A 20,894-nucleotide genomic window follows, 5' to 3' on the forward strand; every position below is an offset into this window, starting at 1 on the left:
CTCCGTCTGAGGCTGACTTCCCCCCGGTTATGTGGACGGGGCTGGATTTGGGGGCTCAGGGCCCTGGCCCAGGGCATTGGCTAGCTTGACCGTCTACTCCCTTCTCGACCCCCATGGCCTCCTCATGCAGGTCAGTGCTGCCGCCTGGACCCCCCACGATGCCCACCCCTGGTGTGGCTGCCCCATGGGGTGCCCCACCCTGTCCAACACCCAGGGCAGCATCCCCAGAACAGCCCGGGAGTCACAGCATTGCCCCAAGAAAGGACAGGGCTCCTGGGCACCCACGGGCCTGGTGTGCAGGACTCTGGGGACCAGGAGCCCGGGGGGTGCCCTGTCTGCACACTGGGGCTCACCGGCAGGACTCAGACCCTGCAGGGCCCTGTGGCACTCCACCCTCCCTGTGGATGGAGGGAGTCAGCCTGGCCTCCTGGGGCGGCAGCAAGTGACCAGGTCCTGGCCTTCACTGTGGGCGCCCACTCTGTTCTGTGCCCTCCAGCCGGCAGGCCCAGCCTGGCCCCAGCCCTGCTGGCCAGGTCTCCCTTCCTCTGTCCCTTTGTCCTTCGCTTCTCACAGCTCACGCGCATTTCTCTACACGTCTGCTGCTGAGCCATCACAGGGAGGTGCACTGGTGCTGGCCGCAGGCTCTCCGAACTGCGTTAGCAACCTGCAGTTCTGGAGCAGGGTCGGGGTGTCCTCTGAGAGGTCAGTCTCCCCTCACATCCTCTGCCCACAGTTCCTGGATCCCACCTTGACGTCCTGCCTGACCACAGCCCCAGGAGCTGCTGCTGGGGGTCCCCAGCCGGGCAGAGGGCAGGTGGGAGCAGCACTGAGCCCCCACGGAGGTTGGGGGGGTGGACTCTGGGCCGCAGGGAGTGTGCACCCGGCTCCTCCCCAGGTGTTTCCAAGTGGCTCCTCCTCCAGGTGGCTCCAGGCTATTCTCCCCCCAAAAGCACGTGACTTCCCGTCCCCCCCTCACCCCGCCCCTTCTCCCCCCAAACCAGTGTCCGTCAAACCTTTGTCTCTTCCCACACAGACAGATGAAGGGCTCCGGCTAGTGCATCGTGCCCGCGCTTCCCTTATTAGGAGATTGTCACGCTGAGTGCAGCTGGCGCCCTCTGTCCCGGACACGCGCTCTGCGAGCGGGGCGTCCCCGCAGGTCTGCGGGGCGCGGCGGAGGTCAGCCCTGGGTCCCCAGCCAGCCAGAGAGTTTTCAGGGGTTGCCGTCAATCTTTCTTTTACAGCCTCTGGGCTTTGTGTCACGCATGCCCATCCCCAGACCAAGAATTTTTATGGTTATCTGCCTTCTCTGGGGATTTCTTGGTCTCCTTTTGTTTTCTGTTTAACCTGTTGTACCCCGGTGTAAGAGTGAGGCCGATGCCAGGTCAGCGCTTCGTTCCTTCACCCGTCAGAGCCGCCGGCTGCCCCCTGCCAGGGCTCTGGGGGACCGGGACACCTCCGCAGATTTGCAGAGACCGCGGGCGCTGGGCGGGCTAGGGGGACTTCGCTTTGGCGCAAGTGTGGCTCCGCTGCCGACTCGTAGGGCCGGTCCGCGTCCCTTGTCGCTAGGCAACCGCCCGGGAGCTGGAGGGACCAGCGGTTGGGCAGCGGCGCCATGGACCTGGTCATCACGCAGGAGCTGACCCGCGCCGAGAGCCAGCAGGGTGGGCGTGGCCGGGGCGCGGAGACCCCGCCAGATCCGCGGCGTGTTGGGCCGGGGCGGAGGCCGGCGGCTGCCCTTCGTGCCCCCGGGGCGGGGGGCTTGGCGGGAGCGTCCGGTCGCGGGAGGCGACCCGTCGGTGCGGCCGCGGGAGGGCGCAGCCCAGGGGCCGCCAGCCTGACTCGGGTCCCCCGTTGGACTGTCCGCCCGGTCCCCCGCTGCTCGGTGCTCACCGGCCGTCCTCACCGGCTGTCCCAACAGATGTCGCCGCCCTAAAGAGGGCTTACGAGCTGATCAAGTCCGCTAACCTGGGCAAGTCCGAGTTCGACCCCAGCGAGAGCTTCAGCCCCGAACTGTTCGTTCTATGCGCGGAGCAGGCCCTGAAGGTGGTGGTCCCGGGGTCCCGGGCTGGGGCTTTGCCGGAAGCTACGGGGGAGCCGGGGAGGTGCCCGCGAGAGACAGTGCTGGGCCCCCGCTGTCTTCCGTGGGTCCCGGGGGCGCGCCAAGGTGTGTTTACGGGAAGGGGGCAGCGACCTGGCGGCCTTCTCCCGCAGATGGGGCAGCCGGAGGTGAGCGAGGACTGCATCCAGATGTACTTCAAGGTGAAGGGGCCGGTCACCCAGTTCCTGGGCCGAGCGCACCTGTGCAGGGCCCAGCTGTGTGCCCCCAAGTCCACGGACAAGCTGGTGAGAGCCGGGCCCCTGAGCCATCTCCTGCGGTTTCGTCCCACTTCCTGTGGACCCCGGGGCGTCCCCGGCACCCTTTCAGCACCCACCCAAGGGAAGGCGTCTGCCCTCCTGTGCTTACGCCTGAGGCCTCCATGCTCCTCAGAGTTCCAACCGTTGGTATTTTGCCCTCCTTCCCAAATCGTGTCTGGCTGCACACATCTTAGAGTGTTTTTCTGGAGAGGACGATTCCGGTTGGTTTTCTCCCTGAGCGCTGGAGTCTGACTCGCATCCCGTTGTGCCCCCTGGTGCCATGGCCGTGGCCCCACCAGCCACCCCTGAGCCAGAGGGGAACTTGCAGGGCGGGAGTCAGTGGAGGCCTGGACTTCCTTGTTCGTGCTCTATGTTCCAGGAGGAGTTTGAAAATTGTGTGACTCAGTACATGAAGGCCATCAGCTTCGCCAAGGGAGAACCCAGGTGGGTGGTGGGTCTGGCCTTCCCGACTGGGCCTGTGTGAAGGGGTTAGGCCGGAGTCCACCGAGTGGTTCTCTGCTCGGACGGCAGGGGTCGTTCCTGCTCTGTTTTTAATGTGCTTCACTGTCACTCGGGTCTCTAAGGTGGAGCTGGGCGGCAGGGACCGTCCCCATAGCTGTACCCTCTGCTCTGACCAGTGGTTTCCGGGACCTGCAGGTGACTTTTGCCAGTTTCCTCCATGGTCCTCTTTTCATCAGTCCCCTGGCCTCTGGGGGTTCAGCGTCTCGGTTTCCCCCCTGTGCTTCCCCCACTGGCTCGTCCTTCCCCAGCCTCCACCTGGGCCAAGGCCTCCTGTTTGTGGAGGTGATGCGGCTGAGACTCCAGCACAGTTTTCTGCCTAATTAATGCTCGCTTCACCCGAACCAGACGTCACCGAGACGTGTGAGCTTGCACACAGCCTCTCTGGACAGGACCCAGCCGTGAAAGGCGATTGCAGCGTAAATCCTGGGTTCGCTCGCACGCTGTCGCACTAGCTGCCATTCGTGGCCTCCTGCGGCCAGCCCCTGCAACGGGTGGGGGGTGCAGCCCCTGGCCCCCCCTCAGCAGGGACCTGCTGACAGGGAACCACGCCCTGCAGCCATAAAGCGGGGGCCATGGGTGTTGTCATCAGGGGGCGGCCCTGGTCACTGCTGCACACCAGGGTCTGGGGGCACCTGCACAATGCCCGGTGGGGGGCCAGGAGCCTTGGGAGCTGTCAGGACCACCTTTAAAATAGACCTGGGCACAGCCAGGTAGAGGAGGAACGGGCCTGTCAGTGAACCCACAGAGGAACCAGCAGCCTTGTCTTACTGCCAGCGTCCGGGGCCCTTCTCCTCCCCGGGTGAGGTCAGTGATCGGCATTGCTCGTCCACCTAAGGCCAGCGGAGAAGACCACCAGGCCCCTAGGCCCCTACAGGGCAGGGCCCGTCGGAGGTGCCCGCAGCTAGAGAGCGAATCCACCCCTGGGGCTCCGCCTGGCCTCCCTGAGGCCCACAGGAAGAAGCCTGGCTTCCTAGGGGTGCCCTGACCCCTGACACTTCGCATTTCCTGTTTAAAATTCTTTTTTAATTGTTATTCTATTACAGCTGTCCCAATTTTCCCCCTTTGTTCTCCTCAGCCCAGCTCTCCCCCGCTCCCACAGTCAGTCCCCACACCGCTGTCCAGGTCCCTGGGTCATTCATGCGTGCTCTTTGACTAGTCCCCTCCCCTCCTTTCCACCAGTACCCCCTCCCCCCTCCCCTTTGGTTTTCTGTCAGTCTGTCCCCCCCATCCCTGCCCCTGCTTCCCTTTTGTGCACTTCCTGTGTGAGCACAGAGCCTACTCCGGAAGGCCCTGCCCTCCCTTGTCCACCTGCCCAAGCCTCTTTCCACACTGCCCTCCTGGCGGATTCCTGGTCACTTTTCAGGTCTTGGCAGGATTCTACCTCCTCCAGGAAGCCTTTCTTGGTTCCCCTTGCTCTTGCCTCTTGTTGTCTATTCCTTGGGAGCCAAAGGAGGCCTTGCTAGTGGTGTGTTTTCATGGGGAGCTGGTCACTGTGTGGAGCGACTGAATGATTGAGGAGACCTCCAGTCTGGCATCGGGAGTCCGTGGCCGGGACTGAGCAGGAGGCGCGGCATTGTCTGAGCAGGCCCCCCGGGAGGCCTGTGCATGTCTGTTCACGCAGTGTGGGCCTACGTCTCAGAGGGGGCTGCGGCCATCCGATGGGGATGGAGGCCTCCAGGGTGCCTCCCGGGGGAGGGCGGGGGCCAGGCTGTGCTCTGGCCCCGTGGCAGACCCCTCCTCCCTGGTGCCGCAGGTACTACTTCCTGGTCTACAATGCATCGGTCCTCTACTGGCAAATGGCGAGGCCCTTCCTCAAGCCTGGGTACCACCACCACCTGATCCCCAGCCTCTCCCAAGTCGTGAGTGCGTTGAATCAGACCTGGGAGGAGGACAAGGACTGGCAGGCAGAGCTGATGCTGTGAGTGGAGGTGGCCCGCCCGCCCCTGTGCCGCCTTGGCCCCCCAGCCCGTGCCCTCCCCGCGGGGGGCGGTCGCCCACACAGCAGGCGCAGCCAGAGGGTGGTTCTGGGCGAGTTGTCCGCAGCTGGAACGTCGCCTTCTCGAGTGCCCGGCGAGACTGCAAGCAGCGCCTCTTTGCGTCCCCCCCGAGCCCGCCCATGCGCCTGGGGTCAGGAGTCTGTGGAACGGGAAGCCGGGAGAAGTGCAGTGGCCTGCTCTGGAGACATTCGTAATGGAAAGTGGTGTTGCCCACCAGGGTTGCTGTCTGTGCTTCTGTGTTACCCAGGGAGCTCCTGGAGTGCTACCTACAAGCTGGGAAAAAGGAGGAGGCCGCCACGTTCTGTGCCACCGCCGCGCCCTTCATAAAGGCCCACGCGCCGCACCAGTACCGGCAGGTGTTTGCTGTGATGGTAGGTAGGCCGGTGAACTGTGGGGACCGGGAAGGGGTCTTGTTCCGCGTCGTCATTCGGAAAGCTGCAGGAAAGCAGGCCAGGCCCACCTGCTGAGGGTCTAACCCTGCAGACACGAGGAAGGAGAGCCTTTGTGACCGCACCGGCTCAGAGACAGTGGGGGGCTCGCAAAGGGACGGCGGTTACCGCGACAGCGTGTGTGGGGGCCCATCGTAGGGCATCCCCCTCTGTGTGCAGGAAAGCGTGCTACGTAGGGGAAGCTGGACACTAGGCATGGCCAATGGAAAGCCACTAGTTAGCTGCAGGAGTCACGCTGGAGGAGGAGCACTTGCAAAGCAGCAGCTACGCACGGATCTGGATGGCGGCCCAGTCCTCCCTTCAGGCCTGAGTGGCTGTCCCGTCCCCCCTCACGACAGGTGCGACATGGACTGATGAGCGAGCCTCAGCTGAGAGAGGAGAAGAGATCTTCCATCAGCCTGTCCGTCACTTTCCACATCAACCTGCTACAAGGGTGAGTGCCTGAGGGGAGAGCGGGGGGCTCCCCGCGCCCCACTCTGTCCGCGAGGGGGGTGCTGCAGGACCCCCAGTGCAGGGCTCCTGCCCCAGGGGAAGTCTGAGAGTTGGCCAGGAAATGGAGCCAGACTGGAGTCGCTTGTGGGTGTAGCCCCGCAGGAGGGACTGGAGGGGCGGGGGGAGCGGAGACCTGCCGCGGTGGGCAAGGGGGCCTGGGTCCTGGGCAGCCAGGGGGCAGGGCCTGGCACCCCGCCCGGTGGCCCCTGTGTGCGTGGCTGGTCTGGGAGAGGGGCTGGTGCACAGGGTCCTGGGTGTGTCCCTTTTCTGGGACATAGGCAGAAGGCCAGGCCCAGGCATCAGGGAAGCCGTGCGGGAGAGCTGGGGAGCGGGAGGGTTAGGGGTTCTTTCTAGACCTCTGTCCAGTGGGAAGCAGAGCTTTCGTGGACAGTTTTTTAGGATAATTTGAAGAAGCCTGGCGGCAGTTTGGTTGCTTAGTGTTTGCATTAATTCTAGAAAATTGGACAGAAATGATTTACCTGAAGATGTGAACAAAATCCTGAAGGGGGCCTACAAACAGCTGGGCTACTACAACCACCAGAGCTTCCCTTCGATCACCGAGGAGAAGTGAGTGTCTGGGCTTCCCAGTCTCGCAGGTGCCGGGCACGGCCGAAGTCTGCCGGCCTGGAGAACGGGAAGAGCACCGAAACTCCCCCGCCCCGCGGGCCTGCCGCGGGGAAGTTTAGGGTTCCGGCTAGTCTTCCCTCTTCTCCCTGGTCGGTGCTGTGTGGGGAGCCCTTGGGGCACGTAACTTCCCGCCAGGTGTGATCCGAAGTCACACTTAGCTCTGGCAGTGGTGCTTTTCGTGTTCTCGCAGGATCTCCCCCGTGTCTGGCCGGCTCTGCGCCGTTTCTGCGGGTGGAAGACGACCGTGCCCACCCTGTCCCCGCCCACCGCACGCTCAGTTCTGTCCTGGTGTCTGACTCCCCCGAGCCCACTCAGGGTGAGGGGCGGCCCTGGTTGGACGTCCTGGGAGCGGGAGGTGGAGCCAGAGGCCGCTGTCTGAGCGTCCCCCCTCGCTGGGGTCACCCCTGCAGAGGCGACAGGCTGGCTTCCCAGCCCAGCGCCTGTCCCCTTGTCCAGGAACAGGGCGGGGCACCGACACCTGGTCGCTGGCGGCTGTCTCTGGCCGTCTGGGGTGCAGCACTTGGCCCGCCAGGACTCCTGAGCGTCCGCTCCGGCTCCGGGCCTCTAGGTTCCCGGTGATTGTTGGCTCCTGTCATGGGGAGCATTTTGGCCGTTTGCCTGTAGCAACGGTTCTGGATATCTTTTCAGTTTGTCATTTGATCGTTAATTTGGGGTGTCGTGGGCTGAACTGTGTTTCCCCAAAAGATGGAGCTGAGTCCCAGCGCTCGCTACCCCTGTGAAAGTAGGTCTTTGCGGATGTGGCTGAGGTCAGGGGAGGCCAGGCTGCAGTGGCGTGGGCCCTGATCTGGTGACTTCCGCTCTCAGAAGAGGGGACACAGGGACTCGCTCAGGGAAGGAGGCCTGGTGAGGAGGGAGGCACCAGGGTCTCTAGCCACATGTCTGCATTTCCTCCCAGCACCTTCAGAGGGTCGGGGCCCTGCGACCCCTCGACTTCAGCCTCCTGGCCTCTAGAACCTCCTGTGGTTTCAGGCCATCCGGCTCACGGGTGTGTCACGGCGGCAGTGCTGAAAGCCCGGGTGGGCCGTGTTGTCTGTCGCTGTGGGACAGGGCGGGGCCCACGGAGCGGTGCAGACCTTCCTTGTTGGTCGCCTAGCTGCGTGTGCGGGCTGGGCTGGGGCAGGCGTAGCTCCCAGAGCGGGTGGCTGCTGGCAGCATCCAGCATTGCTGGGCGGCCCAGCGGGCCTCTCCATGTGACAGCCTGCGCATCCTAGCCAGGAAGGGACAGTGGCCAGCACAGGAGAAGCCACCGTGTTCTGTCTTTCCTAAAGACACTGCTTCTTTATTGATTTGAGAGAGAGAGAGACATCGGCTCACTGTCGCACCTCTCCCTGCATTCACTAGTTGATTCTTGCATGTGCCCTGACCAGGGATCGAACCCAAAACCTCGGCTGCGGGGTCGGCGCTCCGGAGTCGGCGCTTTCACCAGCTGAGCCACTGAGCCAGGGCTCTCTTCTCTTCTCACTTCCTGCCAGGGCGGGTGCGCGTCCGGCCACGTGGGCATTTCCCCGGCGCCCCACCAACGAGGTGCTACTTTGCTTTTGTTTTCAGAATCCTTTTGCTCTTTGAACTGGCTCATCTTTCTTTGACCTTGAAATGTGAGGGTGTCTCCTCCAGCTGCATCTCAGATTTGAAGAACATGGACAGCAAAGTAAGTGCCCAGGGACCGCGGGTGCGCGGCAGCTGCCCGCTGCACCTTCCAGGCGGTGGTGAGTGCGCACGCCACCCTCCCCCTTCTCTCGTCGTCAGAGGCGCTGGCCCGTGTCACCCGCAGGGGCCACCTGGGACTTGACGGTGTCCGCGGTCGCAGCACCCTCCCCACCCCGTCCCTGGGCGTTTAAACCCTGGTGTTCATTGCGCACAACCTGGAGGGCTGCGGCGAGCACAGCTCTCATGGCGCGTGGGGTTTCCCCCCAAGTTCACGGCCATGACGTCACAGCACCAGGCAGTTCTCACTCAGGGATTTGTGAACGCTCGTCACAATGCCACCCTCCACAGGCAGTTCACGTTCCCCAACAGTCAGTTGGGCGCCTGTGTCGGGGCTGTGCGGTTCCTGTGAGGGGCGTGGACGGGCTCGCCCACGGGCAGGGGCTCGCCCCAGCAGGCGGCTTCGGCCCGTCAAGCCCGTCAAGGTGAAGAGCCCGCCCTTCGAGCGGGACTGGGAAGAGAGTGGAAACACAAGCCCGATGCCGAGAGGTTGTTTCAAATCTCTCTGGTTAACGGCCTATACCCCGAGCACACCGAGACCTCCAAGCACTCGGAAACCCCACAGCCTGATCAGCGCAGAAGGTCTGAGCTGATCCCTGCTGAATGGACACTCACAGATGGATGCAGAAGAGCCCAGGCGCTGGCCGGCGGGAGTCGCGATGTTCGCTGCTGGACCCGGGCGGCCCAGGGGCCTCCCCAGTGCATCTTCGCCTCTGTTTTCACACAGAACGCACCACTTCTGGTCCACCCCAGAACCCTGCAGCCCCAGCTGCTGTCTTACAGCTTAACTCGGTGTGGATGCTGTCTCCCCGACAGGCCGGGCCCCCACAGGACCGCCCCCACTCAGACGCCGCATCCACACCGTCCACCCCCAGGCTGCCCAGCTTCTGCCTGGTGAGGCATCAAGTGGGGGTTCCCACGACCCCTCCTCAGGTCCGGTTCACTCGCTAGAGCAGCGCCCAGCATTCGGAGAGGCCCCTTTGCTGGTTCATTGCATCACAAAGGACGTGGACGGAGAGCCGGGTGGGGCCGTCTGCCGCTGGGGTCTGGGAGGGCGCGGAGCTTGGCGCTGTCCAGGGGCGTCAGGGCGCTGCCCTCCCGTGTGCCTGCTGCTGGCATTTCTGCTGAGACGCCCTCCCTCCGGGGGACCACCGTCCTCTGGGGGAGCACCGTCCAGGCGGAAAGGCGCCAGCCTCTGACCACAGCCGTCTCCTCCTGGGCACCAGCCCCTCTGGGAGCTAGCCAGGACCCCGGCCAGAGTCGCCTCAGGATGCACGGGGTATCAAGGGCCCTGTGCCAGGCACCGGACAGAGACACTCTTACTGGACTATGGCAGGTGGGGAAACGGACTCAGGTGCCCGGGGCGGGGTGAGGGGGTGCACAGTGCCCTCTGGAAAACACTGCCGCAGGCTTGCACACAGTGAAGCTGCCCGGACTGCCCCCTACCCACCGCCCCGCGGGCCCTCACCCTGCCCTGAAGGGAGCAGGTCGCCCAGGGCCAGCGCTCAGGACATGGTTTCCTGTAAGATCCAGTGTCCGTGACATGAACTGTACTTTCCTCTCCGTTACGGAGATGAAACACTCTTCTCAGATTTCTCAAACCTGCTCGCTTTGGAAACGTGAAGTTTTAAGTGTGGTTTTCTGTGAGGGCTGGTATTTGCTGGATTTCCGCCTGGCGCGCTGGGTTGTCATGTAGAACGGCCTCTGCTGTGGCCGCGTGCGCGGTGGCTCCGTGCCAGTCTCCCTGTCTGGGCTCTGCAGGACCCTGGGAAACTCATTGAGATCGAGTGCCTGGAGTGCGAGTTGGAAGCGCTGAGACTGGAGAATAAAATTAAAAGCTACACCCGAGCGGCTGTGGAGGTAAAGCCTGAGCAGGACTCGTGGGACACCGGCCACCTGCGGTACTCCTGCGGGCTGGAGAGCGGAGTCTGGGCCACGTCTGCGGGCGCTGGGTGCGTGGCGGGGCTCCCTGCCGGCCCCTGCTGGTTCTGCTGCTGGCCCCCGTGTGCCAGTCGTGAACTCGGCTTCTCTGGCAGGAAGGGCGGGGTCCAGAGCGGCACCTTAGCCACCTGTCCCCACAGCTGTGCTCACGGCCGCCTGTGGCTCCTGGGGCCCCCTGGGCCTGGTGGCTGTGGGGCTGGGGTAGGACTCTCCCCGGGCTGGGCCCTCCTGAGTGAGGCCCGTGTGGAGCTGCCGCCCTACCTGTCACCCACACTGAAACACTTGCCCTTGGTGAAGGTCATCACGTCCCCATCCTGACTCCTGTCCAGGAAGACAAAGGTCACCCCCTGCCCTAGAGTGGGGCCATCAGCCTCCTTGGGCCTAGAGACCCGATGGTTCCAGGGATGTGGTTCGATCATCGCAAAGGGCAGGGGCGGGGTTGTTTGCCTTGTGAGCTTTGAAGACTCACCCTGGCAGGGGGCGTGGGGTCCGAAATCCTGAGCCAGCCTGGCCCCTCTGGCTCAGGAGCAGCATGAGGGGAGCCCTGAGGGCCTGGGGGAAGGGTGGGGTGGGGAAGCCTGTCCCCCAGGTCCTGGAATGCTGCGGCCGGTCCTGTCTACCGGGCAGGGCGTGGGCGGCACAGACCGCAGGCCGTGGTCTTCGGGTAACACACGCCATGGGCGTGAGCCCCAGTAAATGTGCGAGACCAAGAGGCCAGCAGACCGGAATCCGCCACAGGAGGGCCACCCATGAATGTGGGCGGAAGCACCTCTGAGGCGGGCAGCCCTTTCAAGACTCCAGGCACTCTGTCCCGGGGCGTGGCCCTCCAGCGTCCCGGGCTCGGGCTCCACCGGAGGCAGGTGACGGGCACTCGCCTTCCAAGCTCCCACACTGGTCACTGTCTCCTGTGCAGACACAGCTGAGTGTCATACAGAGACTGGACGTCACACTGCAGCGAGCCATTGGCCTGGGCGACCCTCAAGTCATCCATGTGGTGTGCACCACGCAGTGGAACCTGTGTCTCCCTCTCCTGCAGCACAACCTGCGGCTCCACCTGCGGAAGCCGCTGACCAGGATCGTGGAGACCCTGGAGAAGGTGGACAGGTAGCTCGTGCGTCTGTGTCCTGGGCTGTCCGCTCAGGAAGGGGACACGTGGGCGGGGAGGGCAGAAGCCTTCACACCAGGGATGAGGTGAGATCCAGCTCGTTGCCCCTGGAAGTGCTCGAGCAGGACAGAGTGCTGCCTTCAGGCGGGTGGCTGCGGGGGTGGGGTGGGGTGGGGTGGGGCAAGGCCGTCAGTTGGCCCTGCCCAGGGCCAGGCTGCCCTCACCACCTGCTCACGCCAACCGAGGGCCAGACTGGGCTCACGAGCCCTGGGAACAGACAGATGACCAGATTCAGCTCAGACCTCGAAAGTCCGGTCCAGCACAGCGTCCCCTGTGCCCCACGAGCTCCAAAGGAGGGACCTGCTACGGCCCAATGTGGCCCAGGGTTGGCTGTGAGCCAGCGTGCTCTCACTTGGGGTCCAGCGTACTCACCGGTCAGGGTGGGCACTGGGCTCCCCAGGCAGCATGATGCTCAGGACCACGTGCCTCTATCCTTGGGGTGGAAGGTCAGCCTCGGGCCAGGCCCGGCGCTGGGCCCCAGGGCTGTATGGTCCAGGGGGGTGGACAATTCACATCCCTGCACATCTGCACCTGCACCTGTGTCGGCACCTACACTCCGTCTACACCTAAACGCACCTACACCTACACCGACATCTCTACCTACACTTAGGTCACCTACACCTACAAGCTACTCCTGCACCCAGGGTCACCACATGTTAATATGCCAGCTGAGCTAAGTGCTAAGAAGCCCCTCATAGCAGGAGGTGGGGATGGGACCTTGGGGGATGCAGCTTGTGGTAGGTAGTCCCTGTGTGAGCTACTGAGAGACCTCATCAGAGACCAGTGGCCAGGGGGGCGCGGGGCAAGGGGCACGGGGGTGGGAGAAGGCCTAGGAGCAGAGCCCTGCAGATGGCTGGATCCAGAGCCTGTCCGGGCCTCGGGGCCGCGTGAGCTCCTGAGTGAGGGATGGGTATCCGAGAGCCGGGGCAGAGGAGGGGGCTTCAGGTGTCCAGTGATGGCTCTGCTACCACTGAGAACGGCCTGTGGGCAAAGGCAAGAGGTGACAGAGTGGAGGGGCAGGAGCAAGCTGAGCGTCAGGGGGCCAGAAGGAGGAAGCTGGGGAGGGTGGGTGGGGGCTGAGAGTGTTGGGGACTCATACTGCTCCCTGGTGTCCCTGGCTGGAGAGGCTGGGAGCTGCCCTGTGGGAGGCAGCAGGCTGTGAGGTGGGGGCCCTGCAGGGAGAGCCTGGGGGCCACTAGGGCTTCAGGGAGGGAGGAAGCTGAGAAGAAGCAGGCAGGGCCTCGGGAGGAGGACGTGGGTCCCCGCCAGCTGAGAAGGGGCTCCGTCAGGAGGGTTCCCGGGCTGTGGCGGGCTGGGCGATGCCAGGTGCCACTGGGCCTGTTAGAGCAGGTGTCAGAGAGCAGGGACAGGCTGGGGATGGCCCAGGAAGCACCGTCCTGCTGGGGGCCCCGGGCAGTGGCTCCCATGATGGTGTCCCCGGGTGTCTGTTTTGTCCCCTGCAGGGGGTGTCACAGCATGGGGTGCTGCAGGACGACCCCTGCAGACACGCGACTCGGCCCTGTGGGGGGAGCAGATGTGTGGGCTCCACTTGCAGAGAGAAATAAACGAGAGGGAGGCTGGGAAACAGGCACCTGGGCTGCGGGCAGAGAAGGGGAGGCATGGAGGGTAGCCCAGGAGGGTGGGCTGCCAGCGGCGGGGCCCCAGGACCTGGGCCCAGACTGAGGGGGGGGGCCTCAGGCGGGTGGCTGCAGCACAGGCTGCAGAGGAAGGAGCAAACGTCAGGTAAGCACAGGCCCTCGGGGCGGGATGGCGGTGGAGGGCAGGTGTGGGGGCCTCAGGTGTTTGCGGAGACAGCAGGGAGCAGGGAGCCGCACACGACAGCTCGCTGGCATTGCTGAGCCCCGCTGTCCAGGCAGTGTGGGGTGACGGCGCCAGTGATCGGAGAGGAGGGCCCCAGCGTGCTCCCCCCCACCCCCGGCAGCTCCCCTGGCAGGGACCCCAGGGTGCTGAGCTGCTGCTTCTCAGTCGGTGGGGCCCAGGCCTCCTGTGGCCTGCAGCACCCCCTGCCCCATCCCTTGTGTGAGTCCTCGAGGCGGGGCAGGGTGGGGCGCCAGGGCCACGGACGGTCTCCCAGGCAGCCGGCCCGCCCGGCCCGTGACGCTGTGCTGTGCGGCGCCCCCAGCCTCATGGTCCTGCTCCGCTGCCAAGCGCACATGGAGCTGGCACACGTCGAGGAGGACGAGGACCGGCTGGAGCCCGCCATGGAGCACCTGATGAAGGCCATGCGGCTGGACAGCCAGGGCCTGTACCAGGAGCGGCTGCGCATGGCCTTCAACCGGCTGCACCTCTGCTCCATGCTGTACCAGAACCCCGAGCGCGCTGAGGACAAGGCCACCATGGCCATCGAGCAGGTGCCACCTTGGAGCCCCCGGAGCCCCCCGGCGCCTCTTCAGCGCCTGAGAAGACCGGGCCCACACCCTCTCTCCCTCTCGCAGGCCAAGAAAGCCATCCCCAGAGACAGCGTGAGGAAGAAGCGGGCCCTCCTGGTGAATGCGGGGCTGGCACTGGCCCCCGACGCCTTCCAGATCGTGCTGGACAGCGAGAACGAGGCCAGGGGTGGGTGCTGCCTCCCTCCTGGGCACCGCGTCCCCTGCTGCTGTGGGGCAGAGCCCTGTCCTGCCCTCCACGGGGACTGCGCTGGGCCCCTGGGAAGGTCACAATGCGGCTGCCCTTGACCTCCGCCCAGCAGCCCTGACATGGTCTGTGGCCCCTGGAGGCTGGCTCTCCACTCGGCAGCCACCACAGGATGCCCCGAGGGCAGCTGGCACACAAGCTCCAGGCTTGGTCTGGGGGCCGGGGGGCCTCTCCCCTTGGCTGCATGCTGACACTGCTCTCTCCCCCCACGCCCGCCTCTGTGTCCGGGTTCGAGTTTACAGGCACCGGCCATGACGGCCAGGGCCCACCTTTATGCCCGCACTGTCTCTCCATCACCTGGTGAAGACCCCATCTCAAAGTCGGGTCACACTCAGAGGCCGGGGTGAGGCCTCATGAGGACTTTGGGCACCCATGGCATGGGACCGGCTGGGCTGCTCTGCCCTCCCTTTGGCCCCTCCCCCGGCCCCGCCCCCGGCATCTGCTTTGCTCTGCCTCTGGCCAGTGGCCCTCAGCCGATGTGACCCCGTTTGCCACTAAGGCAAGAGCCCTGGGGTCCTCAGCTGCCCACATCAGGATCCTTGGCGAGGGAGGTGCAGGATGGGATGGGGCCACACCCAGCGGCCGGAGGGGCAGCTCTGGGGTGTGACGCCTCGTGCCCCCGTGTGTCCTCTGCAGCCTCAGCAGGGCACCCCTGGGCGCCTCTCGGCGCCTCTTGGGGCCTCTCGTGCAGTGCACACCGCTGGGAGCCCAGGGAGGCGGCGTCAGAGCCTGGCAGGCGGGGCGTCACTGGGTGTGGTGCGCTGGTTCCTGAGGGCGAAGGGTGCTCTGTGCTGAGGCCAGCCTGGTGGCAGCATGCCCACCGGCTGCCACGGACAGTGAGCGCCTCACAGGCCCAGGCTGACGGCGTCCTCAGGGCTGCTGTGCTGGGCGGCCCTCAGGAGCCGGGGAGACACTGAGTACTCAGAGTTCTCTCTTCTGTGCCAGGAGGAGCAGCCTCCAACACCAGGCCGATCAACACCTGGCCTCCCGATGGGGGTGGCAGGGGCCAGCCTGAGGGCCAGCCACCTTGGGGGCTTCAGTGGGTGGAAGATGGGGCAGTGCCACCACGGGGCAGAGCAGCAGGGTGACCGGGTTGACCCTGCACCACGCCGTGCCAGGGGCCTGGCAGTGTCCCACCCACAGCCCCCATGCCCCAGGGAGGAGCCCCCTCCGCCCTGTGCGAGCCCCGTGCCCTGGGGTTGCCGTGCCATGTGGCTGCACCCTTTGACACCGACGGCCCCTGGATGGAGGGCGGTGCGGCCCCTCCACGTCACGGGCCCCTTGCGTGACGTCGGCCTCGTTTGCATCCCCCGTGTCCTCAGTTTCCACCGGGAAGAGCAGGAGCCGGTTCACCCCACTCTTTGCCAGGGCCCGGCACCACGCCGTCAGTGTGGAGAAAGCCGCTGGGCACCTGCGGCGTTTGGGGGGCGAGAATGACAAGGAGAGGTGAGCGGGGACCTGGAGGAGCAGGGGCCAGCGCATGTGGCCAAGTCCACACCCAAGAGCGTGGTGGGGGTGGGGGACCAGACAGGGACCTCCTCCGGTGGCCGAGGTGCCCCCACCCTGGGTCCCACGTGGGGTCCTGGAGGCCGGCGGCAGGAGGCACACAGCTTCAGGTGGGGGCCTGGAAGGCGCCCTCTGCCACTGCCCCTGGGACAGGCAGCCCCGCCTGGGGGTTGGGGGCTCTGCGGACGCCCTGCGCCCGGCCCTGTGTGGGGTCAGGACAACGGCTGAAGCTGCTCATTTTGGGACGAAGGGAGGCCTGTCCCAGGGGAAGAATGCAGGTGGGCACTTCTCGGCTGGCACAGTGACAGGGACCAGACAGCTGGCCCTGCCCTCTCACCCCTGACCCTGGGGGCAGCCTCACCCTGTGAGGGTCACCCTGCTGCCTCCAGTCCCTGGCTGCAAGCATGCATCGGTTGTCTCGTGGCCACTCTTTGCGACCCCCAAGTGGCAGACCCGCCATGTCCTGTTTCTCACGAGCTGCTGTTTGATTGGGTCCTGGCTCTACCGGCCACGTCCAAGTTCACGGGCTCCCGTCTGGGTCCTTGGTGAGCAGAGTGCAGATCTGGGCTGAGCTTGCCAAAGTCGCCCGGAAGCAAGGCGTGTGGGATGTCTGCCGGGCAGCCTGCCGATTCTGCCTCCTGTACGACAGCAGCAAGGCGAAGAGGCTGTCGCGGCTGAAGAGAGGTCTGTGTGAGGCCCTTCCCGTGGGGGCCGCCAGGGCCAGGGGGGCCTGGCGTTTGGTCCGGGAGGGAGTGGGGGGTCCCTGTGTGGGGAAGTGGGTCCGGTGGGCCTTCGAGCACACAGCGTTTTACAGACGCTGGCTGCTGGCTGCTGAGACCTATCGTGGTGGCCGACGGTGACCACAGGGCCACCCCTGGCTGCCATCACTGCCGACCAAGGCTGTCCCCTGTGTCTGGCACCCCGTGCCGTTATCTTGTTTGGCCTTCCCAGGCCCTTGGGGGTCGTCAGGGGGCTGAGAAAAGGGAAAGGATCTGTTTTGAATGAGAGTACTGGGGCCATGGTGGTGGGAGCCTGCAGGCAGAAGGCAGAGGGCAGAGGCCGAGGTGCGGGTGAGGGTTGTTGAGTGTGGAGCAGCCTGCGTGCAGGTGTGGCTCTCAAGAGGGGCAGGGGCTGGCTCTGCAGGTCAGCACCCGGTCTGGGGGCCGTCCAGGGCGCAGGCCCCTGGAGGAGCCCTGGCCTGTCAGCAGTGGGGACACAGGGACTAGTGAGAGGTGTGAGAAGTCAGTGTGGCACTGGGAGCACACTGTCGGGAACATCAGCTTGGGACAGGGACACCTGCCCACGCCCCCGGGCACAGCGCCCACCCCTCAGAGACTCCCGAGGTCCTGGGGCAGGGGCGGGGCTCCGGCGGGGGGTGGGAGGGGGGCCCAGCCCTGCCTTGTCATCTGTGCCTGAGTCTGAAGCACCGCTGTCCCCAGGAAGGAGGAGGCGGGGCGGGGACAGCTCGGGGTACGACTCCAGGGTCCAGTCTCAGGGTCTGCTGCGGGCGCCGGGGTCGCCCACCCTGCTGCGGAAGTTCGCGGAGGTGGGCTTCATCAACGCCGAGGTGCGTCCAGGGTGTAGGTGGGCTCGCGGGCACGGGTCCCCTCGAGCAGCCCCTCAGTCCTCCGCGGGGGCTGTGGGTGCCCGGGAGGTTTTCTGGGGGAAAAGGAGAAATCAAAATGTGATGTGTGCCAATAGAAATTTGCCTTAGAAATAGTCTCTGAGCCGTGCCTGGCGCTGGGGCCTGCCCTCGTGACCTCTGCGCCGGCCCTGGCTGTGCAGGCCACCGTTCACTTCCTGCGGTCGGAAGGTGTGGAGCTCAATGACCGTCCCAACCCCCCCGAGGACCTGAGCCAGCACGCGGCCGGCTACACGCTCGAGTCTCCCGAGGACAACTCAGAGTGGGTCACGTACAGGTATGCGGTGGCTCTGCTTGTCCGTGGGAGGTGGCTGGTGTCCCTCTCGAGGACTGGCTTGCTCATTCCGACCTCCTTCGTCACCGGGAAACGTGAGGTGTTAGGGGGCTGTGTCTGGTGGGAACGCAGGAAGGGGCAGCTCTTCAGTTCGCTCGGAGGAAAGGCCACCCTGTCCAGGTGTGTGGGGGGCACGCCTGGACAGCTCCCTGAGAGAGTGGCGAGGTGTCTCCTGCGGACCGTCCAGGAGACTGGACGCATGTGTCAGTCACAAGGGCCGCGTCCTTTCTAAACCTGACGTTCAGCGTTTTCGAGAGTCAGGGGCTGAGTGTCTGCATTGTCGCCTGCTGGGAGCTGAGCCCACCGGAGCTGTCCTCACCCACCGAACATGGGGAGGGCCCACTTTTCCGTCCGTCCCTTTCTCTCAGTCTGCGGCCTCTCCCTGCCCCAGGCCCTGGAGCGTGGAGGGCTCTGGCCAGCCTCGCCACGCGGGGCTGCCACGCCGGGGTGCTGCCTGGAGCTTCACAGAAGAGCTCTTCCATGTCCCGTGCCCAGACAGACAGCTGTCCCTCACGCACAGGGCAGAGTGGGACCCGATCGCCCTCTGCGGAGTGGCCTGTGTGTGGCAGAGTGGGACCCGATCACCCCCTGCGGAGTGGCCTGTGTGTGCGGGTGGCCACAGAGGGGACGGGCAGCCAGGCTGGCTTCTGGTCAGGACTGTGTCCTCAAACCCGGGGGCCTGGGAGGGTTGCAGACCAGGGACAGAGCAAGAGGCTCTGGTCTGCACCTGTGACGGAGGATGTCCCCAGGGAAGACAGGGGAGCTGGGCAGGCCTGGGTCCTTGAGGAGGGACAGTAGTGCCCAGCCCCAGGCAGACTCCAGGCCGGTGTTGCCGGCTGGGAAAGGCCTGGAGTCCGGGGAGAGCTGGCCGGTACGCCCCGCAGGACCTGGGTGGAGAGCCTGTCACAGTACGCTATGAGCAACTGGCTGCGCTCGGCCGAGATCGGGCAGGAGGTGCAGGAGGCCTGGATCGTGCAGAATGCGGTGGCCTACGTCCTGAACCACAACCACCATCTCATCACAGCCGGGCGTCAGAAGGAGCTGGTGGACACCTTGTACCGCCTGCTGAGCATCGTCCAGGCCACCGGCCACAACGGGTGGGTCCCGGCGCTGGAGTGGTGGGGTTGCACTGGGTCCCCACTGGGTCCCCGTCTGTGGTGCTGTCCCTCCAGGGAGGGGTGGGACTGCCGTCACCTGTGCCTGGAGGTGATGGGTGGAGGAGGAGCCTGGGGGACACAGGGAGGGCGGCTCACCAGCGGCTCACCCTGAGCCAGGCACCCCCCGCTCTGAGCCTCGGGCAGCGTGTGGGGGCCGATGAGCCCAGTGTGGGAGCTGAGCCTGGCCCGGCCCTGTTGCGGACGGGACGATGGTGGGAGGGGCTCGGGGGAGGGAAGTGACGCTGTCACTGGGGTTTGGGGTGGGTGTCGGAAACCCGTCCGTGTGTCTTCTCACCCAGATGGGACCTTGTGAGAGACCAGCGCCCCCACCCGCTGACACTGGGAATGTGACAACGTCAGGTTGCTCACAGTGTCATCTAAGTAGGACGGGACCTTAAAACTCTCCCCGTGTTTTCTGAGTTTGGCCTTTAGTCTGAACGGTTAGATTTAAATATTTTCATGAGATGCTAAAGCAGAAATTCAAGAATGACTTGGAGTGTAGCGACATGTGACGGGGCAATTTTTCAAGTCAGGGATAACAAAGAGGGTGGCCGTCCCCTCTGCTGTGGGCACGGGGCTGGCGCCTCGGCCTCTGACGTCGTGCCTGGAGGGGCTGCAGGGACACGGGCCCTCCTCACGGCCGCCGCCCTGCCTGGTGCTGCTGTAAAGGGCCAGCTAGTCCCTGAGCCTCCGCACATGGGGGCCATTGGTGACCCTTTCAAAGGCTCTAGCGCCACAACGTTGCTGGTGAGAAACAGGAAGCTTCTGGCTGTTGCCTTCGCTCGGGTAACGGATGGAAATCCTCAGGCCATGGCCCAGGGCCCACTGGACGCCCTGGCAGGGCACCGTGGCCAGGTGGGCCTTTCTGTCCAGCCCGTGTGGCCAGCTTTGCCCTCTCAGTGTGAAGTCCCCTGGGGCGGGGACAGAGCCTCAGCCCAGCAGGCTCGTCTCAGCCAGGGCCCGCCCCCAACACCTGGGAGGGGCGCCCGCAGACGGTGCGGAGTGGTGGCTGGCCGCCCGTCCACTCGATCCCAGAGGACGCCTGCACCTCACCCGCTGATGCCCCGTGTTCCAGCGACCCCGTCATGCTGGTAGCACTCTGCAACGCTCTGGCTCGAGGCCTCATCAGCAGCTGGATCCCAACCCAGACGCCCGAGAAATCCAAAAGACCCATACGGTCAAACGCGTTTCACAGCCCCCTGGACCCTGGAGCCACCTCTGAAGTCAGAAGCGCCGTGGAGGTACAGCCTGCCGGGTGTGTGAGGGGGGCCCCTCGCCACAGTCATGGCCTCGGGGTGCGGATGGCAGCGGGGGTGAAACGGGCAGCGGGTCCAACCTCTGGGAAGAGGGCGCTGGGCGAGGAGGCGGATGCGTATCCATCCGAAAGCCGTGTCGGGGAGTGGGCATCCCGCAGGGCGAGGGGAGGGCAGCCCTCACAGACACGACCTCACACCGGTGGTGTGTGTGTGGGGGGCTGTGAGCCCGCGAGGGGCGCTTCCCAGCGGATGCGGACTTCGCTGTGGGCATCCGTGAAGAGGGGGGAAGCCGTGGTCTCGGGGAGGCTGGGAAGCGTTTGACGACCCACCGCCCGTGTCTAGTTCGGAGTGGACGTGGAAGAAAGCAAGTCCCTTGGTGGCTTAGGGGCTGGCCGGACCCTGCAGCTGACCTGCGTGCAAGGAGGGTGGGCCGGCGCCCTCAGAGAGGAAGCGCGGGGGGGGCGCTGCCGGGCCACAAGGCTGAGGGCTGAGGGTGCGGGATGGGGGGGGGCAGGCCACACGCCGAGATCTCCGCCATCGGTGTGCCGGCCCACGCCAGGACGGACCCAGGCTTGGTGCACGGTTCAGCCACCGTGGTCTGGTCAGGAGCCCGGCCGCTATGGTCTGCGACTTGGGTCAGGCTCAGGTCCCTCCGTTCAGAATCTGGTTTTCGGGACGAGCACTCCTCCGTTCCAGGTCTGCGAGTACGCCCTCAGCCTGACCGACGGGACGGTGCCCGAGGACACGGTGCCCACCGAGGCCCGGCAGCAGCTCATCGCCACCTGGGTGAAGGCCAAGCAGCTGCTGCAGCAGCAGATTGGGCCCCGGCTGGGCGTGGACGAGCAGGTGCGGCTGGCGGACCGGCCTCTGCCTGTCCCCGCCCCTGGGGCCCGTCAGCCAGCAGGGCAACTCCCAGCGGGGCCAAGCCACTCCTGTGCCTGGTGCCGCCCTCCATGAAGGGTTCCCGTGGAGGGCCCTGCGCCGGCCTCTCCCCCTGCCCAGGCCACAGCGTCCCCTCCTCCTCCAGCTCCCTGGATGCTCTTCTAAATACCCACCAAGCCGCTGGGCCCT

The 20,894-nt window shown here is 65.4% G+C and overlaps 1 protein-coding gene across 7 annotated transcripts in view; it reads left to right on the forward strand.

The window, feature by feature from the left end:
- Nucleotides 1–1,608: 1,608 nt before the first annotated feature.
- Nucleotides 1,609–20,894, forward strand: part of CFAP46 (cilia and flagella associated protein 46) — a 57,906-nt gene continuing 38,620 nt past the window's right edge. For 5 of the 7 annotated variants that reach the window (XM_053923193.1, XM_053923194.1, XM_053923195.1 and 2 more), the window contains exons 1-20: nt 1,609–1,661; nt 1,919–2,043; nt 2,212–2,343; nt 2,735–2,799; nt 4,631–4,795; nt 5,122–5,245; nt 5,662–5,756; nt 6,272–6,382; nt 8,012–8,111; nt 9,929–10,027; nt 11,022–11,212; nt 13,417–13,645; nt 13,730–13,850; nt 15,251–15,374; nt 15,988–16,118; nt 16,874–17,001; nt 17,220–17,353; nt 18,295–18,507; nt 19,643–19,808; nt 20,520–20,669. In XM_053923193.1, coding sequence (XP_053779168.1) covers nt 1,613–1,661; nt 1,919–2,043; nt 2,212–2,343; nt 2,735–2,799; nt 4,631–4,795; nt 5,122–5,245; nt 5,662–5,756; nt 6,272–6,382; nt 8,012–8,111; nt 9,929–10,027; nt 11,022–11,212; nt 13,417–13,645; nt 13,730–13,850; nt 15,251–15,374; nt 15,988–16,118; nt 16,874–17,001; nt 17,220–17,353; nt 18,295–18,507; nt 19,643–19,808; nt 20,520–20,669 — 2,652 coding nt within the window. In that variant the 5' untranslated portion in view covers nt 1,609–1,612. Of the gene's footprint in view, nt 1,662–1,918; nt 2,044–2,211; nt 2,344–2,734; nt 2,800–4,630; nt 4,796–5,121; nt 5,246–5,661; nt 5,757–6,271; nt 6,383–8,011; nt 8,112–9,928; nt 10,028–11,021; nt 11,213–13,416; nt 13,646–13,729; nt 13,851–15,250; nt 15,375–15,987; nt 16,119–16,873; nt 17,002–17,219; nt 17,354–18,294; nt 18,508–19,642; nt 19,809–20,519; nt 20,670–20,894 lie in introns of those variants that run through there. The other 2 variants (XM_053923198.1, XM_053923199.1) reach the window with 2 other exon arrangements.

This window comes from Desmodus rotundus, chromosome 4, assembly GCF_022682495.2.
Source record: "Desmodus rotundus isolate HL8 chromosome 4, HLdesRot8A.1, whole genome shotgun sequence".
NCBI lineage: Eukaryota > Metazoa > Chordata > Mammalia > Chiroptera > Phyllostomidae > Desmodus > Desmodus rotundus.